General features: G+C 41.0%; 1 protein-coding gene across 5 annotated transcripts in view; it reads left to right on the top strand.

The window, feature by feature from the left end:
* The window catches only part of AHCYL2 (adenosylhomocysteinase like 2), a 175,743-nt gene extending 169,142 nt beyond the window's left edge, over positions 1-6,601 (top strand). For 4 of the 5 annotated variants that reach the window (XM_059933430.1, XM_059933429.1, XM_059933432.1 and 1 more), the window contains exons 14-17: positions 1,529-1,597; positions 1,720-1,798; positions 3,057-3,177; positions 3,577-6,601. In XM_059933430.1, coding sequence (XP_059789413.1) covers positions 1,529-1,597; positions 1,720-1,798; positions 3,057-3,177; positions 3,577-3,583 — 276 coding nt within the window. In that variant the 3' untranslated portion in view covers positions 3,584-6,601. Of the gene's footprint in view, positions 1-1,528; positions 1,598-1,719; positions 1,799-3,056; positions 3,203-3,576 lie in introns of those variants that run through there. The other variant, XM_059933428.1, reaches the window with a different exon arrangement.
* The last annotated feature ends 9,122 nt before the right edge of the window (positions 6,602-15,723 follow it).

Genomic DNA, 15,723 nt, shown 5'->3' with positions numbered 1-15,723 from the left:
CAATGGATTTTACATCTAATTGTGAAAGGTCTTTTCATTCAGCAATTAAGAAACTATTTTGGTTCCCCACTTTTCACCAATTATCCTGTCTCTCTATGTCACTCTACAGGTTGAGTCAGACAATGACTTATTACTGTGGAAGGAATTAATGGATAGAACCATTGCCACTTTGAGTGATGCTTATAAAGAGATAATGTCATTTGTGGGATGGTTTAATCAGGAAGCACAAAGTAGATATTCCTGACTGTAACTAAGATAATCTTAGGCAAACTCTGAGAAGGTCATGTCTTTGCTTATAGATTCCCTGTTTCTGAGTGTCCATTCCCCTAAACTGAGCCAGACGTGTAGTAGATACCCAGCTATGTATTGGTTGTGTGATTGATATTTCCCTTTCCTGGCTTCTTCTAGCTCAGCCTTAGTCTTGACTTTCAGGCCACTTAGACTCCCATGTCAATGTTTGGCCACTTTTCCTTTCTTGACAGCTTCTCTTTCCTATCCTAGATTTCTGACAGCTGTAACAATGCCCCCTGTTTTTACCTTAACACTTTCTCTTCTTCAGGGAAAGATACCAAGATTACAAAGAGGACAATAATACTTTCCTTGAGTTTTGATTTTCAGTCTTTTTTTTTAATTAAAGAAACTGAATATGAAAGTATAAAACATATACTGTCTTCATTTAGGGGCCTTTAAATTTATTTTTGAGTCTTCTTCCTATTCTCTTCACCTTTTCTCACCTTATCTCACCTTCTCAAATACTTTAGGGCATCTATAAAGTATGTACAGGAGTGTGTACAGGAAGGGGATTGGCAGGTTGTTAAATATTCACCAATTGCTTTAAAGTCAGCCCACTGTCTGGTGACTTATTTCTAGGTCCCATCTAGTAATTTTGGTGACAAAAGCTAGCACCATAGTTGTTTTTGGCTACAATGGTTGAGCAAAAAAGGTGGTCAAGCTTCCTAGGAAATAAAGTAGGAAAGAATGGCATTAGGGGAAGGTTCTAGTCATTCTAACTCTCTGAATCACCCACTGGAAATACATGACTGCCCTTGAATTCAGGAGAACCAGGTTGAGGAAAAAGCACAGAAACCATCACAGCTTCCTAAGTCAAAAAATATCTCCCATCACAACCTGGAGAGATTGCCCTTGGATTTGACCAGATCGTTGTTTAGGACAGTTTTTCGAAGGAATATCGATGCCTCAGAGGGAAGATATTCTGTTGTAGAAAGTAGAAAATTCAAGGGAAATATACCCTTCCTTGACATAAGCCCCAGTATCATGTGACTATCTCTATTCCTTTTTACATAAACGCAGAGATCTTTTATCTTATTATCTTCATCAGATTTTCCAGAATTTTTTAACATTTCACTCAAATGTCAATCAGTTCATTTCCACTGATTGAACACCTGCTTTTTGTCCAGCATGTTAGTTGGGAAGTGTTTGGAAAATGGCTGTCGTGTTCTTCCCTCACTCCTCAAAGCCAGAGACTTCATCTAACCAACCCATTTGTGTGTTAACCTTTGCTTTCTAGGGCCGTCTGCTGAACCTAAGCTGCTCCACAGTGCCTACATTTGTGCTCTCAATCACTGCAACTACTCAGGTAAGGCCTCCAGAGTGGGGAAGCAGTGGGCTGGAGAGAGTCATTAGCCCATCAGGGTTTCACTTGATATGGGGTAGATTGCTGTGAATGGCACGTCAGCATCCATTTCTCTGCTTTTCTAGGCTCTTGCCTTGATAGAACTCTACAATGCTCCTGAGGGTCGCTATAAGCAGGATGTCTACCTGTTGCCCAAGAAAATGGGTAAGCATGAGCTCTTCTATCCCAGTCCTTACCAAGTAGTTCAGAGTCAGAGGCTAAGGGAAGTTTGGGGGCATTATATTTCTTAGGGATAGAAAAAAGATATCTTCATCTTGTAAAGTAGGAGCTAGGATTCTTAGATTTCATCCACAGTTGATTTATCACATTTTCCAAATAGGTTGTCCTAATGAAGTAAGGACATTTTGCTGTGATTTAGTTTACCTGCCTGTGAATTTTAAGGATTTTCCCAAAGTATCTATTACACAAGAAAAAATCTCAAAGGAAAAAAAAACCTCTTCCCCCCCAAGAAAGAGGAATCATCTCCTACCTTGTGACATCTGACTTACTCCAGTTCTAGGCTGCTAAGTAGCTCCTACCAAACTTTTCTCAGACCAAGAAGACTTTCATACTACACCTTCTAACTCTGACCCTGTTGCTTCAGGCCAAAGGAAAGACTCTGAATAGCTTCTGTTAAGAGTTTAGTTATGTGGCCGTTTCGTATAGGAGAAACATTAAACTGTCTTAAATTTTTAAAGAACCTGCTTCAAGCACCTGAACTGATACCGTATGTTTATAAACTCCCAAGCCAAAGATCAGGGAATAAATCAGCTTCTGGTTTTGTTTTGCTTCAGCATTAGATGTACAGCAACTGTGAGAAGTTGACATATTATCCCTTTAATAGACACTTTGGAAGAATATAAAAAAGTAGAACAGTCCATAACGGAATGTATAATGAAGTTAGGGAGACCAAACAAATACATAGGAAATGACTCAAAATTCTGAATAAACAATATGTATTCAGGTAAGAGAATGTAAATAGAAACCCATAAGAACTAAGGGTGTAGTGTCCTTCTCAGTCACTCCTTTCGGAGCTCCCTAGGTGTTAGTTTTTCTGAGTGACCTAAAATATAAAGTTCAAGGCAGAACTAAAGTTGGAGCTTCCTGTTTTTTAGTCCACCCACTGTCCCATCCTTTCTTTTAGACTCTAAGGCCTATTGCTTCTTTCATTTCTCACTTTTCTGGGGAGAAGGAAAGGTTCAAGGCAGAAACAGCTTGTAAGGAAGAAATGTTATGACTTTGAAAAGCACTGGGCTTAAGCTCAAGCAACCATTCCTTAGAATTGAGGTCCAGTGAGCAAAAGTTAAGCATTTTTCATTCAGCTCCAAGAATTAGAAGGTGTCTTCCAACTTTTTAAGGCTGGAGAGAACAGCCAGACAAGAGGCAAGAATGCTTATACCAGGTCTTTTGTGATCTGTTCCAGATGAGTATGTGGCCAGCCTACACCTGCCCACCTTTGATGCCCACCTGACCGAGCTGACAGATGAACAGGCCAAGTATCTGGGGCTCAACAAGAATGGGCCCTTCAAGCCCAATTACTACAGGTGCCTTGGACTCCCCATAAAATAGGGAAGCCTGAGTAGTGATAGCTTCCTGCACTGGAATTGGTCTTTTCATCCATCACCATATTTACATGAACTCAGGAAAATAAACCCACTCCCCCTCACTACCACCCCCAAAGGATTCTTTGAGGCCTTCTCCAGACATTAAATAGTGTTCCCTTTCCTGAATTTGCCATTTCATCTTCTTGATATGATGTTTACCCCTGTATGGAGAAAAACTGGCCATCTTCATTGAGGTGAAAAAGCACCACATTTATCTACCCTCACCATACACTGCAGAAAAGTCCCTGCCTCCCCGTTATACCTTTAGGCAGGCTCTTCACGTCCCAGCATCCCCACAAGCTGATAACATCACAGTCTCATCTTTCTTTTTTCCTGCAGGTATTAAGTTCCTGTAACTCAAGCCAGAAGAAGTTTTAAGGAATAGAACTCCAAGTCTTTTCTCCACTCCTATACAGGAAAGAACCCAGCAAGCTGCTTCTCCAATCAGCTGCCTGCCGTGCTCACCCTATATGTTAGGTTATTTATTTATTAACCTAAATAATAAATGTCGCCTTGGCCCAGAGTGTGGTTGCTGTCCTGAGGGCTGTGAGAGCTGCAGGGGACAGGCTGAGGAAGGAAAGAAATGGGGTTCCCAGTGGATCTTTTGAGTCATTCCCCATTGACTCAGAATCCTCAGCACTGGTCATTGTTCTCTGGTCCAGGCTCAGGAGTTAGTCCATGGATTCCAGACTCCTCCTTCTCTGAGGTTTTCTGGAATAAATTTTTAGCAGCTGCCTTTCTCAGCTTTGGCCCTTCCCCAGGTGAGGCCTTTTGGAAGCCACTGAATTAACGTGGCCTGGGTTCCCAGCCTTGACCATCACTATCACTGCCTTCTTTATAAAATGGAAGGAAGGAAGGAGTGTTGTGGCTTTGGCAAGCTACACCAAGAACTCAGCTGTGCCTGTGCTTCCTGGGAGTCTCCTTCCTTACCCAGGACTCCTTTCTTCTCCTTGAATATTTATGTCCATTGTAACAATTTCAGGTTCCAAGAGGAATGTGCCTCTATTATTTCCTCAGCAGCTCTGATGTTTATCAGACATTTGTTTTGCCCTCTTTCTAACCCAACTAGCCTCTGCTCAGGAAGTGAGGGCCAGCCCCACTGGAGCCCATAATTTTACTTCCTTGTCATTTAACTGGATAGTTTCCCAGGAAGCTCCCTACAAATTGGCACTGTCTCAGAAAAGGAGGCTTGTTGTGAAACACTGCTTCCTGAAACTTCCTCCTATTGCCTAAAACTCCTTCTGAAACTGAGCAGGGAAAGGCTTACTTTCCAAGGGATTTGGGAGAGCAGGGCTTCAGAAATGCGACAGATCTTTCAGACCCACAGCTCAACACCCTAAAGAAGCAGAATATATTTATTTGTCTCCTGGGAAGGGCTTTGCAGCTTAACTGGCTAAGCTACACAGAGATGACACCGTAAACTGAATCCAGATGATCAAAGCCAGTTTGACTAGTTTGAACCTCGCCAGACATTCATCCCTTCGGCCATTGCCATTGAATATGAAACTGAGATCTAATGTCTCTGCAATTTGGTCTGTGGTCTTTCTTCTCTGCTGGGATATCTTTTTATGTTCTGGCCATCTTGGGATTCTGTATTCCAGAGGTAGTTTCTTGAGTAACTCCAACATTACAAAAAATTTGTAATGTGAGCAGCCTGAAATTTTGTGTCCCACCTAAGAGTTGGATTCCTTTTAGAGACTGACCTGTGGGTCTTAAGGGTTCCATTGGGACCAGATTGGTTCTAAGAGTTAAAGTCTGGAGTGGTCCTAGGAATCTTGAATGAAATGAGTCCTTTTTCCCCCTGCCAACCCTATTTAACACTCTCAGTTTTGTTTTTCCATTTTTCCCCTATCCTGGTCTGCCTCAAAGTCTCAAGACCAAGATGACCCAAGGAAACACCAGACCACCCACGATCACCATAACCTTCCCACCCTAATTCTGCTCTCCGATTTCTACCTTCTCCAGCTTCTCCTGGTCTTCACATATACCCACAGAGCTAGTCTGGAAGTGACCTTCCCTTTGGAGGTAGGGAGGTGGATCTTAGGTAAATGGTTGTTTGCCTCATTAAATAGTACACAGTCTCAGCCCATAGAATCTAGTTCCTCAGAGGCCGTATGTCTTAGCAAGTACTGGAAAAATGCCACATGCATGGCTATATTCTTTCATGGAGAAGATCATAAATGCTGAAAATCCCACTAGGCCATTCAATTCTTCCTTTTGTCCACCCAGTTCTGGCTTTTGTATTAATTAATTGGATCCCTTTAACAGAAGATTCAGAAGATGAAATTTGTATCTCATCTTATATCCAGAGAAGATTCCATTAGGCAGATATCTGGACTCTAGCTTATTATGTTCTTAAGCCAAAGTCATAACCTGCTGTTTCTCAGCAAAGCCTGGCTGTCTGTGGAGCTTACGATGTGCTGATCCTGACAGAACATACTCTGCCTTGAAAATGTGAAGAGACCCATTCCAAATGAGAAAGAGCCACACTGGGCTTCTAGGTTAGGTTGCCCATGTTGCTACCCATGGTGAGATATTTGCCTCTGAGTTTCAGGTGACCACTCTTCGTTTCTTTCTGGGGACCTCTGTGTCATAACCATTAAGGAAAAGGAGGTCCAGGCCTCCTGAGTATTTGGGTTCTACCTTGGTGTTGGAATTTGGTCATTATTCTTTCTGCCCATGTAATCAGAACAAATGCATCTTCTTCCCTAGAGCTCTCACCTTAGATGCATCCTAGGTATCTGGAAGCATGGGAAAGAAGACTAATTAGCTCTTTATATGTGGCCCTGGCCTGTGGGGATCTTACCATTTTCTCTGCAATGAATTTGTGCTAGTTTTCAAGGTTTTTTGCCTTCTTAATGGAAATACTGTTTTCTTTTTCTTATTTAAAAAAAAGAGTATCTGGTCTACCTTCCCTCTGCCCTCCTACCTCCTCATCCTCCCCTCCCATATGAGCACGGCTCCCCATGGCCACATACTCCTGCAAAGCTTTTTTGCTGCTTGGCTTTTCTCTGAACAGATCTGAAATTGCTGCTCCTGTGGTTTTCTCAAAATTAACTTTGTCATGGTTTTAAAAAAGAAATCAAAATGCATTGTTGCATTAAGCTTTTTTAATAAAGGAAAATTACAGGAAATAATAGGCAACACCAGCAAATTATATGTGGACGAGTTCTAAACTATATATACATACATATATATGTAAAATCATCTAGTTCTCATTGTCATCTTACTGAAAGGAAATAAAACCTCTAAAGATCGCCATATCTGAGAGGCTCCTGGAAACCTTTATGTCTAAGTGATTGTATTAGATCAGCAATAATGAATATGTAATCTCAAAAGATAAATAAAATATTCTTAAAATGGATTCTTGTACTGAGAGTATTCCTTGCTTCAGTGAACTAGGAATTTAGAGATGAGAGGGGCTTCTGGGCAACAGGCTAGAAAGCCTGCTGTAGCGCAAGGATGTGAAAAGCTGAAGCACTTACCAATAGGCATGTTTAAGTGCCCTTAGCCTTGAGTCCCTTGTTCCATGGTGGGTCATTCCACTCATAAATATCACCCTTCACCCACTGCCCACCCCATTATGTGTATAAAGAACCTGCTTTCGTAAAGCGACCACTCTGGGGAGTTGAGAAGTACAGGCTTAAGGAAGAGAAACTAAACCTTGGTTCTTGGTCCCCCAAGCCCTCTGTGTGCTGCCATAAGCTGGAGAGCACAGAAAGGCAGCATCCTGTGGTTTGGGACCAAAAGACCCTGACTACAGGACCTGACTATGACATCCAACCAAAGAGAAGAAAGAAATGAATCTAGCAGAGAATTGTCTCTAAGTCAGGTTTTGCCTGACTAAATCATAACCAGAGGATAAGTCCAACTGCCTCTTCTTTCTCAACTACCAGTAGAGCAGCCATTTTTGAGAAATAGCTACTAAAGATAGCCACTTTCTTTAGTTGACAACCTAAATGAGTTCTATATCCTGTATGCAAGATGTTTTCTTCCCTATCAGAATCTCATGCCACTTTGACTTCTGTTTGTCTACACTAAGGGCCGCAGGGCTGGAATAGCCTGGGCAATTGGTAATGGTTCAAAGGTGGCCCATTCTCAAAGGAGAATGCAGCAGCTAGCATGGAGCCTATGAGCCAGCTGACAGGATTTGCTCCACTACAGCAAGGTTTGACTCCTCCTTTGTGAAGGATGGAAACTTGAGTGCCTCGGTCTTAGTTTCAGATTCACAGGGTAATCCCAGGCTGCCCACTGCTGTGCAGTTTCTCAATCTCGTGATATTGTGGAAAGAGCTTGGAGTCAGGCTGACTTGACCAGCTCTACCATTTACAAGTTGTGTGACTGGGCCAAATGATATAACCATTCAGAGCCTCAGTTTTCTTGCCTGTGAAATGGATAATGCTTATCTCCTAGAGTAAAGATTTAATGACCTGATTTAATTTTTAAAATACTGCTTACAGACCCAGCAAACACTAGGTACTACATGAATATTGATTCCTTGTCTCAGCCTAGAGCCCTACAGCCTGAATTGCCTCATTACACCCACATGTGCTCTTTATAGGGCAAAGAGGGTATTCTATCCTTTTTCTATTGTACTATTTTATCCTGGCTGCCCGATACCCTCAAAAACTAGGTATTTTAAGACTTCCTGCAATCTTATTTTTAAGCTTTTTCAATGCCAGGCGTTATCTATATAATCACATATCCAACCTCTGGATTAAAGTGGAGTGCTTATATGGGGAAACGGGTATGTTTGGTCCTTGTAACTATACCTATTTATACCTCTAGCCCTCTGCCAGCAGCCTCAGAATACCTGAGTTTGGGGACAAGGGAAAGTGGTAGTGTAGGTTTAGAAATAATTCCACACTGGAGCCATCTCTGCAAGATGTGGACCAGTCCCTAATTAGCTCCAAGGTATATTTATGGGTACCTCTGTGGTCAGTGGTGTTGATGGCTGTCACTTCTTTGTTGACAAATAAACTAAAAGAAATTGAGTGTGTGCCAATTACATGGCCCAGAGTTTCAAAGTTTTCAGTTAATGTGTGGTTTCTTGTTACTTCTTCCAGTAGTTGTTTCCAGATATCTTCCTCCTTAGGATAAGCTCTGAAAGTCTGGGCCTCTAATGATCAGATAGCTGTCTGATCTTTACTGGCTCCCATTACACTGCAGTGTGGAAAAGATACTGGATTGAGGTCTCTTCCCATGTTGATTCTTTGCAATCTCCATAGCACCGCTTTTTTAAACCCCATCTCCCAAAGTGAAGCCAGATGGAGCTCTAGGCTCAGCAAATGGATTTACATAAAGGCCAGAGGGGACTTGAGATCTGTTGTCCTCAATTCTACTCCCAACTAAAGATTACTCTGCTCCCTTGGCCCTAGGGATAGGTTGGAAAAAGAACAAAACCTCAAAAGTAGCCACTCCTGTATGTCACCATTGTTGGGGATCCTGATGATTGACTAGGCTCACAAAAGAATATGAAGTTCTGGGCTTGTCAATCCTAGAGCTCTGACTGCTTAGGAGGAGATGTACTGGGAAGAGGGAAGGTAGAAAATTAATTGTTTTATTAAGAAGCCCCAATGGGCTGTGCTGTGGCAGGTTTACCACACTGAAGCAGTGATGAGCTAGGTGTGGGTTGTGAATTTTAAAGCAGAGTATGAATCTTTAAGAGTTTAACAAAATTATACCCTGAAAAAAATTCCAAAATCAAATAGTTTAGGCCTTGAGCCAGGGACTTTCTTAGAAATTCATATCAATTCAATTCTGTTTAAACCAGCGGGTCTCAACCACAGAAGATTTTGCCCCCCGCAACCCCACCCAGGGATATTTTGCAATATCTGGAAACATTTTTGGTGGTCTCAGCTAGGGGGAGGGTACTGCTGGCATCTTGTGAAGAGAGGCAGGGATTCTGCTAAACATTCTACAGTGCACAAAACAGCTCCCCACGACAAGACATTTTTCAGTCGATAGTACAGAAGAAACCCTGTGTTAAACACACAGAAATGAGCAATACACAGATGAACAAAAGCTACTCTCAGAGAGCTTATATCCAGGTTGAGGTGGGTGGGAGGTGGGAATGGGAGAGGAAAGGGAAAATTGTGGGTGGGTACAGTAAGGAGATGTTGGAGACCAGGGAGAGAAAGGAACTCAGAAATCTCCAAGGAGACAGAAAGATAGAGAAGATGAAAAGGCAGAGGGCTATGTACCAGATGAAGGAACAAGAAAAAACCCCAGAAAAACAACTAAATGAAGTGGAGATAGGCAACCTTCCAGAAAAAGAATTCAGAATAATGATAGTGAAGATGATCCAGGACCTTGGAATAAGAATGGAGGCAAAGATTGAGAAGATGCAAGAAATGATTAACAAAGACCTAGAAGAATTAAAGAACAAACAAACAGAGATGACCAATACAATAACTGAAATGAAAACTACACTAGAAGGAATCAATAGCAGAATAACTGAGGCAGAAGAACGGATAAGTGACCTGGAAGACAGAATGATGGAATTCACTGCTGCGGAACAGACTAAAGAAAAAAGAATGAAAAGAAATGAAGACAGCCTAAGAGACCTCTGGGACAACATTAAACGCAACAACATTCGCATTATAGGGGTCCCAGAAGGAGAAGAGAGAGAGAAAGGACCAGAGAAAATATTTGAAGAGATTATAGTCGAAAACTTCCCTAACATGGGAAAGGAAATAGCCACCCAAGTCCAGGAAGCGCAGAGAGTCCCATACAGGATAAACCCAAGGAGAAACACGCCGAGACACATAGTAATCAAAGTGGCAAAAATTAAAGACAAAGAAAAATTATTGAAAGCAGCAAGGGAAAAACGACAAATAACATACAAGGGAACTCCCATAAGGTTAACAGCTGATTTCTCAGCAGAAACTCTGCAAGCCAGAAGGGAGTGGCATGATATACTTAAAGTGATGAAAGGGAAGAACCTACAACCAAGATTACTCTACCCGGCAAGGATCTCATTTAGATTTGATGGAGAAATCAAAAGCTTTACAGACAAGCAAAAGCTAAGAGAATTCAGCACCACCAAACCAGCTCTACAACAAATGCTAAAGGAACTTCTCTAAGTGGGAAACACAAGAGAAGAAAAGGACCTACAAAAACAAACCCAAAACAATTAAGAAAATGGTCATAGGAACATACATATCGATAATTACCTTAAACGTGAATGGATTAAATGCCCCAACCAAAAGACATAGACTGGCTGAATGGATACAAAAACAAGACCCATATATATGCTGTCTACAAGAGACCCACTTTAGACCTAGGGACACATACAGACTGAAAGTGATGGGATGGAAAAAGATATTCCATGCAAATGGAAATCAAAAGAAAGCTGGAGTAGCTATACTCATATCAGATAAAATAGACTTTAAATTAAAAAATGTTACAAGAGACAAGGAAGGACACTACATAATGATCCAGGGATCAATCCAAGAAGAAGATATAACAATTATAAATATATATGCACCCAACATAGGAGCACCTCAATACATAAGGCAACTGCTAACAGCTATAAAAGAGGAAATCGACAGTAACACAATAATAGTGGGGGACTTTAACACCTCACTTACACCAATGGACAGATCATCCAAAATGAAAATAAATAAGGAAACAGAAGCTTTAAATGACACAATAGACCAGATAGATTTAATTGATATATATCGGACATTCCATCCAAAAACAGCAGATTACACATTCTTCTCAAGTGCGCACGGAACATTCTCCAAGATAGATCACATCTTGGGTCACAAATCAAGCCTCAGTAAATTTAAGAAAATTGAAATCATATCAAGCATCTTTTCTGACCACAACGCTATGAGATTAGAAATGAATTACAGGGAAAAAAACGTAAAAAGGACAAACACATGGAGGCTAAACAATACCTTACTAAATAACCAAGAGATCACTGAAGAAATCAAAGAGGAAATCAAAAAATACCTAGAGACAAATGACAATGAAAACACGACGACCCAAAACCTATGGGATGCAGCAAAAGCAGTTCTAAGAGGGAAGTTTATAGCTATACAAGCCTACCTAAAGAAACAAGAAAAAGCTCAAGTAAACAATCTAACCTTACACTTAAAGAAACTAGAGAAAGAAGAACAAACAAAACCCAAAGTTAGCAGAAGGAAAGAAATCATAAAGATCAGAGCAGAAATAAATGAAATAGAAACAAAGAAAACAATAGCAAAGATCAATAAAACTAAAAGTTGGTTCTTTGAGAAGATAAACAAAATTGATAAGCCATTAGCCAGACTCATCAAGAAAAAGAGGGAGAGGACTCAAATCAATAAAATCAGAAATGAAAAAGGAGAAGTTACAACAGACACTGCAGAAATACAAAGCATCCTAAGAGACTACTACAAGCAACTTTATGCCAATAAAATGGACAACCTGGAAGAAATGGACAAATTCTTAGAGAGGTATAACCTTCCAAGACTGAACCAGGAAGAAATAGAAAATATGAACAGACCAATCACAAGTAATGAAATTGAAACTGTGATTAAAAATCTTCCAACAAACAAAAGTCCAGGACCAGATGGCTTCACAGGTGAATTCTATCAAACATTTAGAGAATAGCTAACACCCATCCTTCTCAAACTCTTCCAAAAAATTGCAGAGGAAGGAACACTCCCAAACTCATTCTATGAGGCCACCATCACCCTGATACCAAAACCAGACAAAGACACTACAAAAAAAGAAAATTACAGACCAATATCACTGATGAATATAGATGCAAAAATCCTCAACAAAATACTAGCAAACAGAATCCAACAACACATTAAAAGGATCATACACCACGATCAAGTGGGATTTATCCCAGAGATGCAAGGATTCTTCAATATACGCAAATCAATCAATGTGATACACCATATTAACAAATTGAAGAATAAAAACCATATGATCATCTCAATAGATGCAGAAAAAGCTTTTGACAAAATTCAACACCCATTTCTGATAAAAACTCTCCAGAAAGTGGGCATAGAGGGAACCTACCTCAACATAATAAAGGCCATATATGACAAACCCACAGCAAACATCATTCTCAATGGTGAAAAACTGAAAGCATTTCCTCTAAGATCAGGAACGAGACAAGGATGTCCACTCTCACCACTATTATTCAACATAGTTTTGGAAGTCCTAGCCACGGCAATCAGAGAAGAAAAAGAAATAAAAGGAATACAAATTGGAAAAGAAGAAGTAAAACTGTCACTGTTTGCGGATGACATGATACTATACATAGAGAATCCTAAAACTGCCACCAGAAAACTGCTAGAGCTAATTAATGAATATGGTAAAGTTGCAGGATACAAAATTAATGCACAGAAATCTCTTGCATTCCTATACACTAATGATGAAAAATCTGAAAGAGAAATTATGGAAACACTCCCATTTACCATTGCAACAAAAAGAATAAAATACCTAGGAATAAACCTACCTAGGGAGACAAAAGACCTGTATGCAGAAAACTATAAGACACTGATGAAAGAAATTAAAGATGATACCAACAGATGGAGAGATATACCATGTTCTTGGATTGGAAGAATCAACATTGTGAAAATGAGTATACTACCCAAAGCAATCTACAGATTCAATGCAATCCCTATCAAATTACCAATGGCATTTTTTACGGAGCTAGAACAAATCATCTTAAAATTTGTATGGAGACACAAAAGACCCCGAATAGGCAAAGCAGTCTTGAGGCAAAAAAATGGAGCTGGAGGAATCAGACTCCCTGACTTCAGACTATACTACAAAGCTACAGTAATCAAGACAATATGGTACTGGCACAAAAACAGAAACATAGATCAATGGAACAAGATAGAAAGCCCAGAGATTAACCCACGCACCTATGGTCAACTAATCTATGACAAAGGAGGCAAAGATATACAATGGAGAAAAGACAGTCTCTTCAATAAGTGGTGCTGGGAAAACTGGACAGCTACATGTAAAAGAATGAAATTAGAATACTCCCTAACACCATACACAAAAATAAACTCAAAATGGATTAGAGACCTAAATATAAGACTGGACACTATAAAACTCTTAGAGGAAAACATAGGAAGAACACTCTTTGACATAAATCACAGCAAGATCTTTTTTGATCCACCTCCTAGAGTAATGGAAATAAAAACAAAAATAAACAAGTGGGACCTAATGAAACTTCAAAGCTTTTGCACAGCAAAGGAAACCATAAACAAGACGAAAAGACAACCCTCAGAATGGGAGAAAATATTTGCAAATGAATCAACGGACAAAGGATTAATCTCCAAAATATATAAACAGCTCATTCAGCTCAATATCAAAGAAACAAACACCCCAATCCAAAAATGGGCAGAAGACCTAAACAGACATTTCTCCAAAGAAGACATACAGATGGCCACGAAGCACATGAAAAGATGCTCAACATCACTAATTATTAGAGAAATGCAAATCAAAACTACAATGAGGTATCACCTCACTCCTGTTAGAATGGGCATCATCAGAAAATCTACAAACAACAAATGCTGGAGAGGGTGTGGTGAAAAGGGAACCCTCTTGCACTGTTGGTGGGAATGTAAATTGATACAGCCACTATGGAGAACAATATGGAGGTTCCTTAAAAAACTAAAAATAGAATTACCATATGACCCAGCAATCCCACTACTGGGCATATACCCAGAGAAAACCGTAATTCAAAAAGACACATGCACCCGAATGTTCATTGCAGCACTATTTACAATAGCCAGGTCATGGAAGCAACCTAAATGCCCATCAACAGACGAATGGATAAAGAAGTTGTGGTACATATATACAATGGAATATTACTCAGCCATAAAAAGGAACGAAATTGAGTCATTTGTTGAGACGTGGATGGATCTAGAGACTGTCATACAGAGTGAAGTAAGTCAGAAAGAGAAAAACAAATATCGTATATTAATGCATGTATGCGGAACCTAGAAAAATGGTACAGATGAGCCAGTTTGCAGGGCAGAAGTTGAGACACAGATGTAGAGAATGGACATATGGACACCAAGGGGGGAAAACTGCGGTGGGGTGGGGATGGTGGTGTGCTGAATTGGGCGATTGGGATTGACATGTATACACTGATGTGTATAAAACTGATGCCTAATAAGAACCTGCAGTATAAAAAAACAAACAAAACAACTAATACTAAACTTTCATTGGGTTATTTGTATGGAAACATGTTAATATAAATGTTTCAGACATTAAAAAAAAAAAAAAAAAAAAAAAAAAGAAATCTCCAAGGAGTGCTCACTCTCAACTCTGCCTTGATCTGTCACCTACTAATTAGCAGAGGAAAGTGTGAGGGAGAGATATGATACAAGAAGGGGGGATAATTCCTTTGGGCCCCTTACTTTGAGGATATAGTAGAAAATATAAGGATTGTGGATCCAGGCAGACTTGGCTGACACCAGCACAGCCTGAGTGGGTTGATGAGGGTCAAAAGAAAGGCTTTCTGGAGCAGGAGGTGATGACTAAATAGAATCTTTAAGGAAGAATAGAAGTTAGCCAGGAGAAGAGCAGAGTTTCCTCCAGTGAGAGACACTGAAACAAGATATTGGAATATGATACCTTGGGAACTGCAGGCAAGGAGGAATTAGTCTCTGAGCGTCCTGGTTTCCTTGTCAGTAATATTGGATTAGTGAAAACAACCTGTAGGAGAGATATATCTGGAAAGAGTCTAGCGCAATGCCTGGTACAAAGTGGCAGTTCAACAATCCCCCCCATCTTGTTTGGGGCTTCTATTACTATCCCAGACTGCACACGTGTTTACTGTAAGACGCTTTTAACGTAAATTCCAAAGTGGGCAAACCACACAGCCTCATTTGCCCCAGGTAACATTGAGCCCTTAGGAAGGATCTTAGAATGAAGGAAAGGACTGGGGAACAGGTGGCGCTGGGGATTTGTTCTCCAATCAACTTTTACTCCCTAGCTCACACCATGAGGAAGATGCCCCCCTTCAGCGGAGAAAGGCAGATGGCCAGGAACAGCCCGGAAAGGCACCAGCAATTTCAGTGAAGTAAAAACGCCCTACTCCACCCCTCAACCCCCAGTCTCCCAGTCAAGCCCTCACTCCGAGTGGAATGAGTTCGCCTCTGAAATCTCAGCTTCCAGAGAGGGAGAGTCGCTCGTTTCCTGCGGTGTCCCTGGCCACCCGGCGGTGCCATCCCTCCCCTTCGACTGAAGCGGGATTTGGGAAGTATTCAGGAGCCAGGACTTGGGGGCAGAGGTCTGTGATACTGGGGAAACGAAGACTGCAGTGGAGCAGGAGGCGGAGACTAGAGCTCCCCGAAAAGGTCGCTATTTGGGAGGGGGTGAGGGCTGAGGGACACCTAGTGAGAAGCAGAGCTGACCACCTAGAGCTCAAGGCCCAGGACGTGGGAAGTGGAGCTAAGAGCCGACCCAGGAGTGTCAGGCTACCAGCGACGGCGCGGGAGTGGGAAAAAAAGAGGGGGGAAA

The sequence above is a fragment of the Balaenoptera ricei genome, chromosome 9 (genome assembly GCF_028023285.1).
Source record: "Balaenoptera ricei isolate mBalRic1 chromosome 9, mBalRic1.hap2, whole genome shotgun sequence".
Taxonomy (NCBI): domain Eukaryota; kingdom Metazoa; phylum Chordata; class Mammalia; order Artiodactyla; family Balaenopteridae; genus Balaenoptera; species Balaenoptera ricei.
This window is presented reverse-complemented; position numbering and strand designations above follow the sequence as displayed.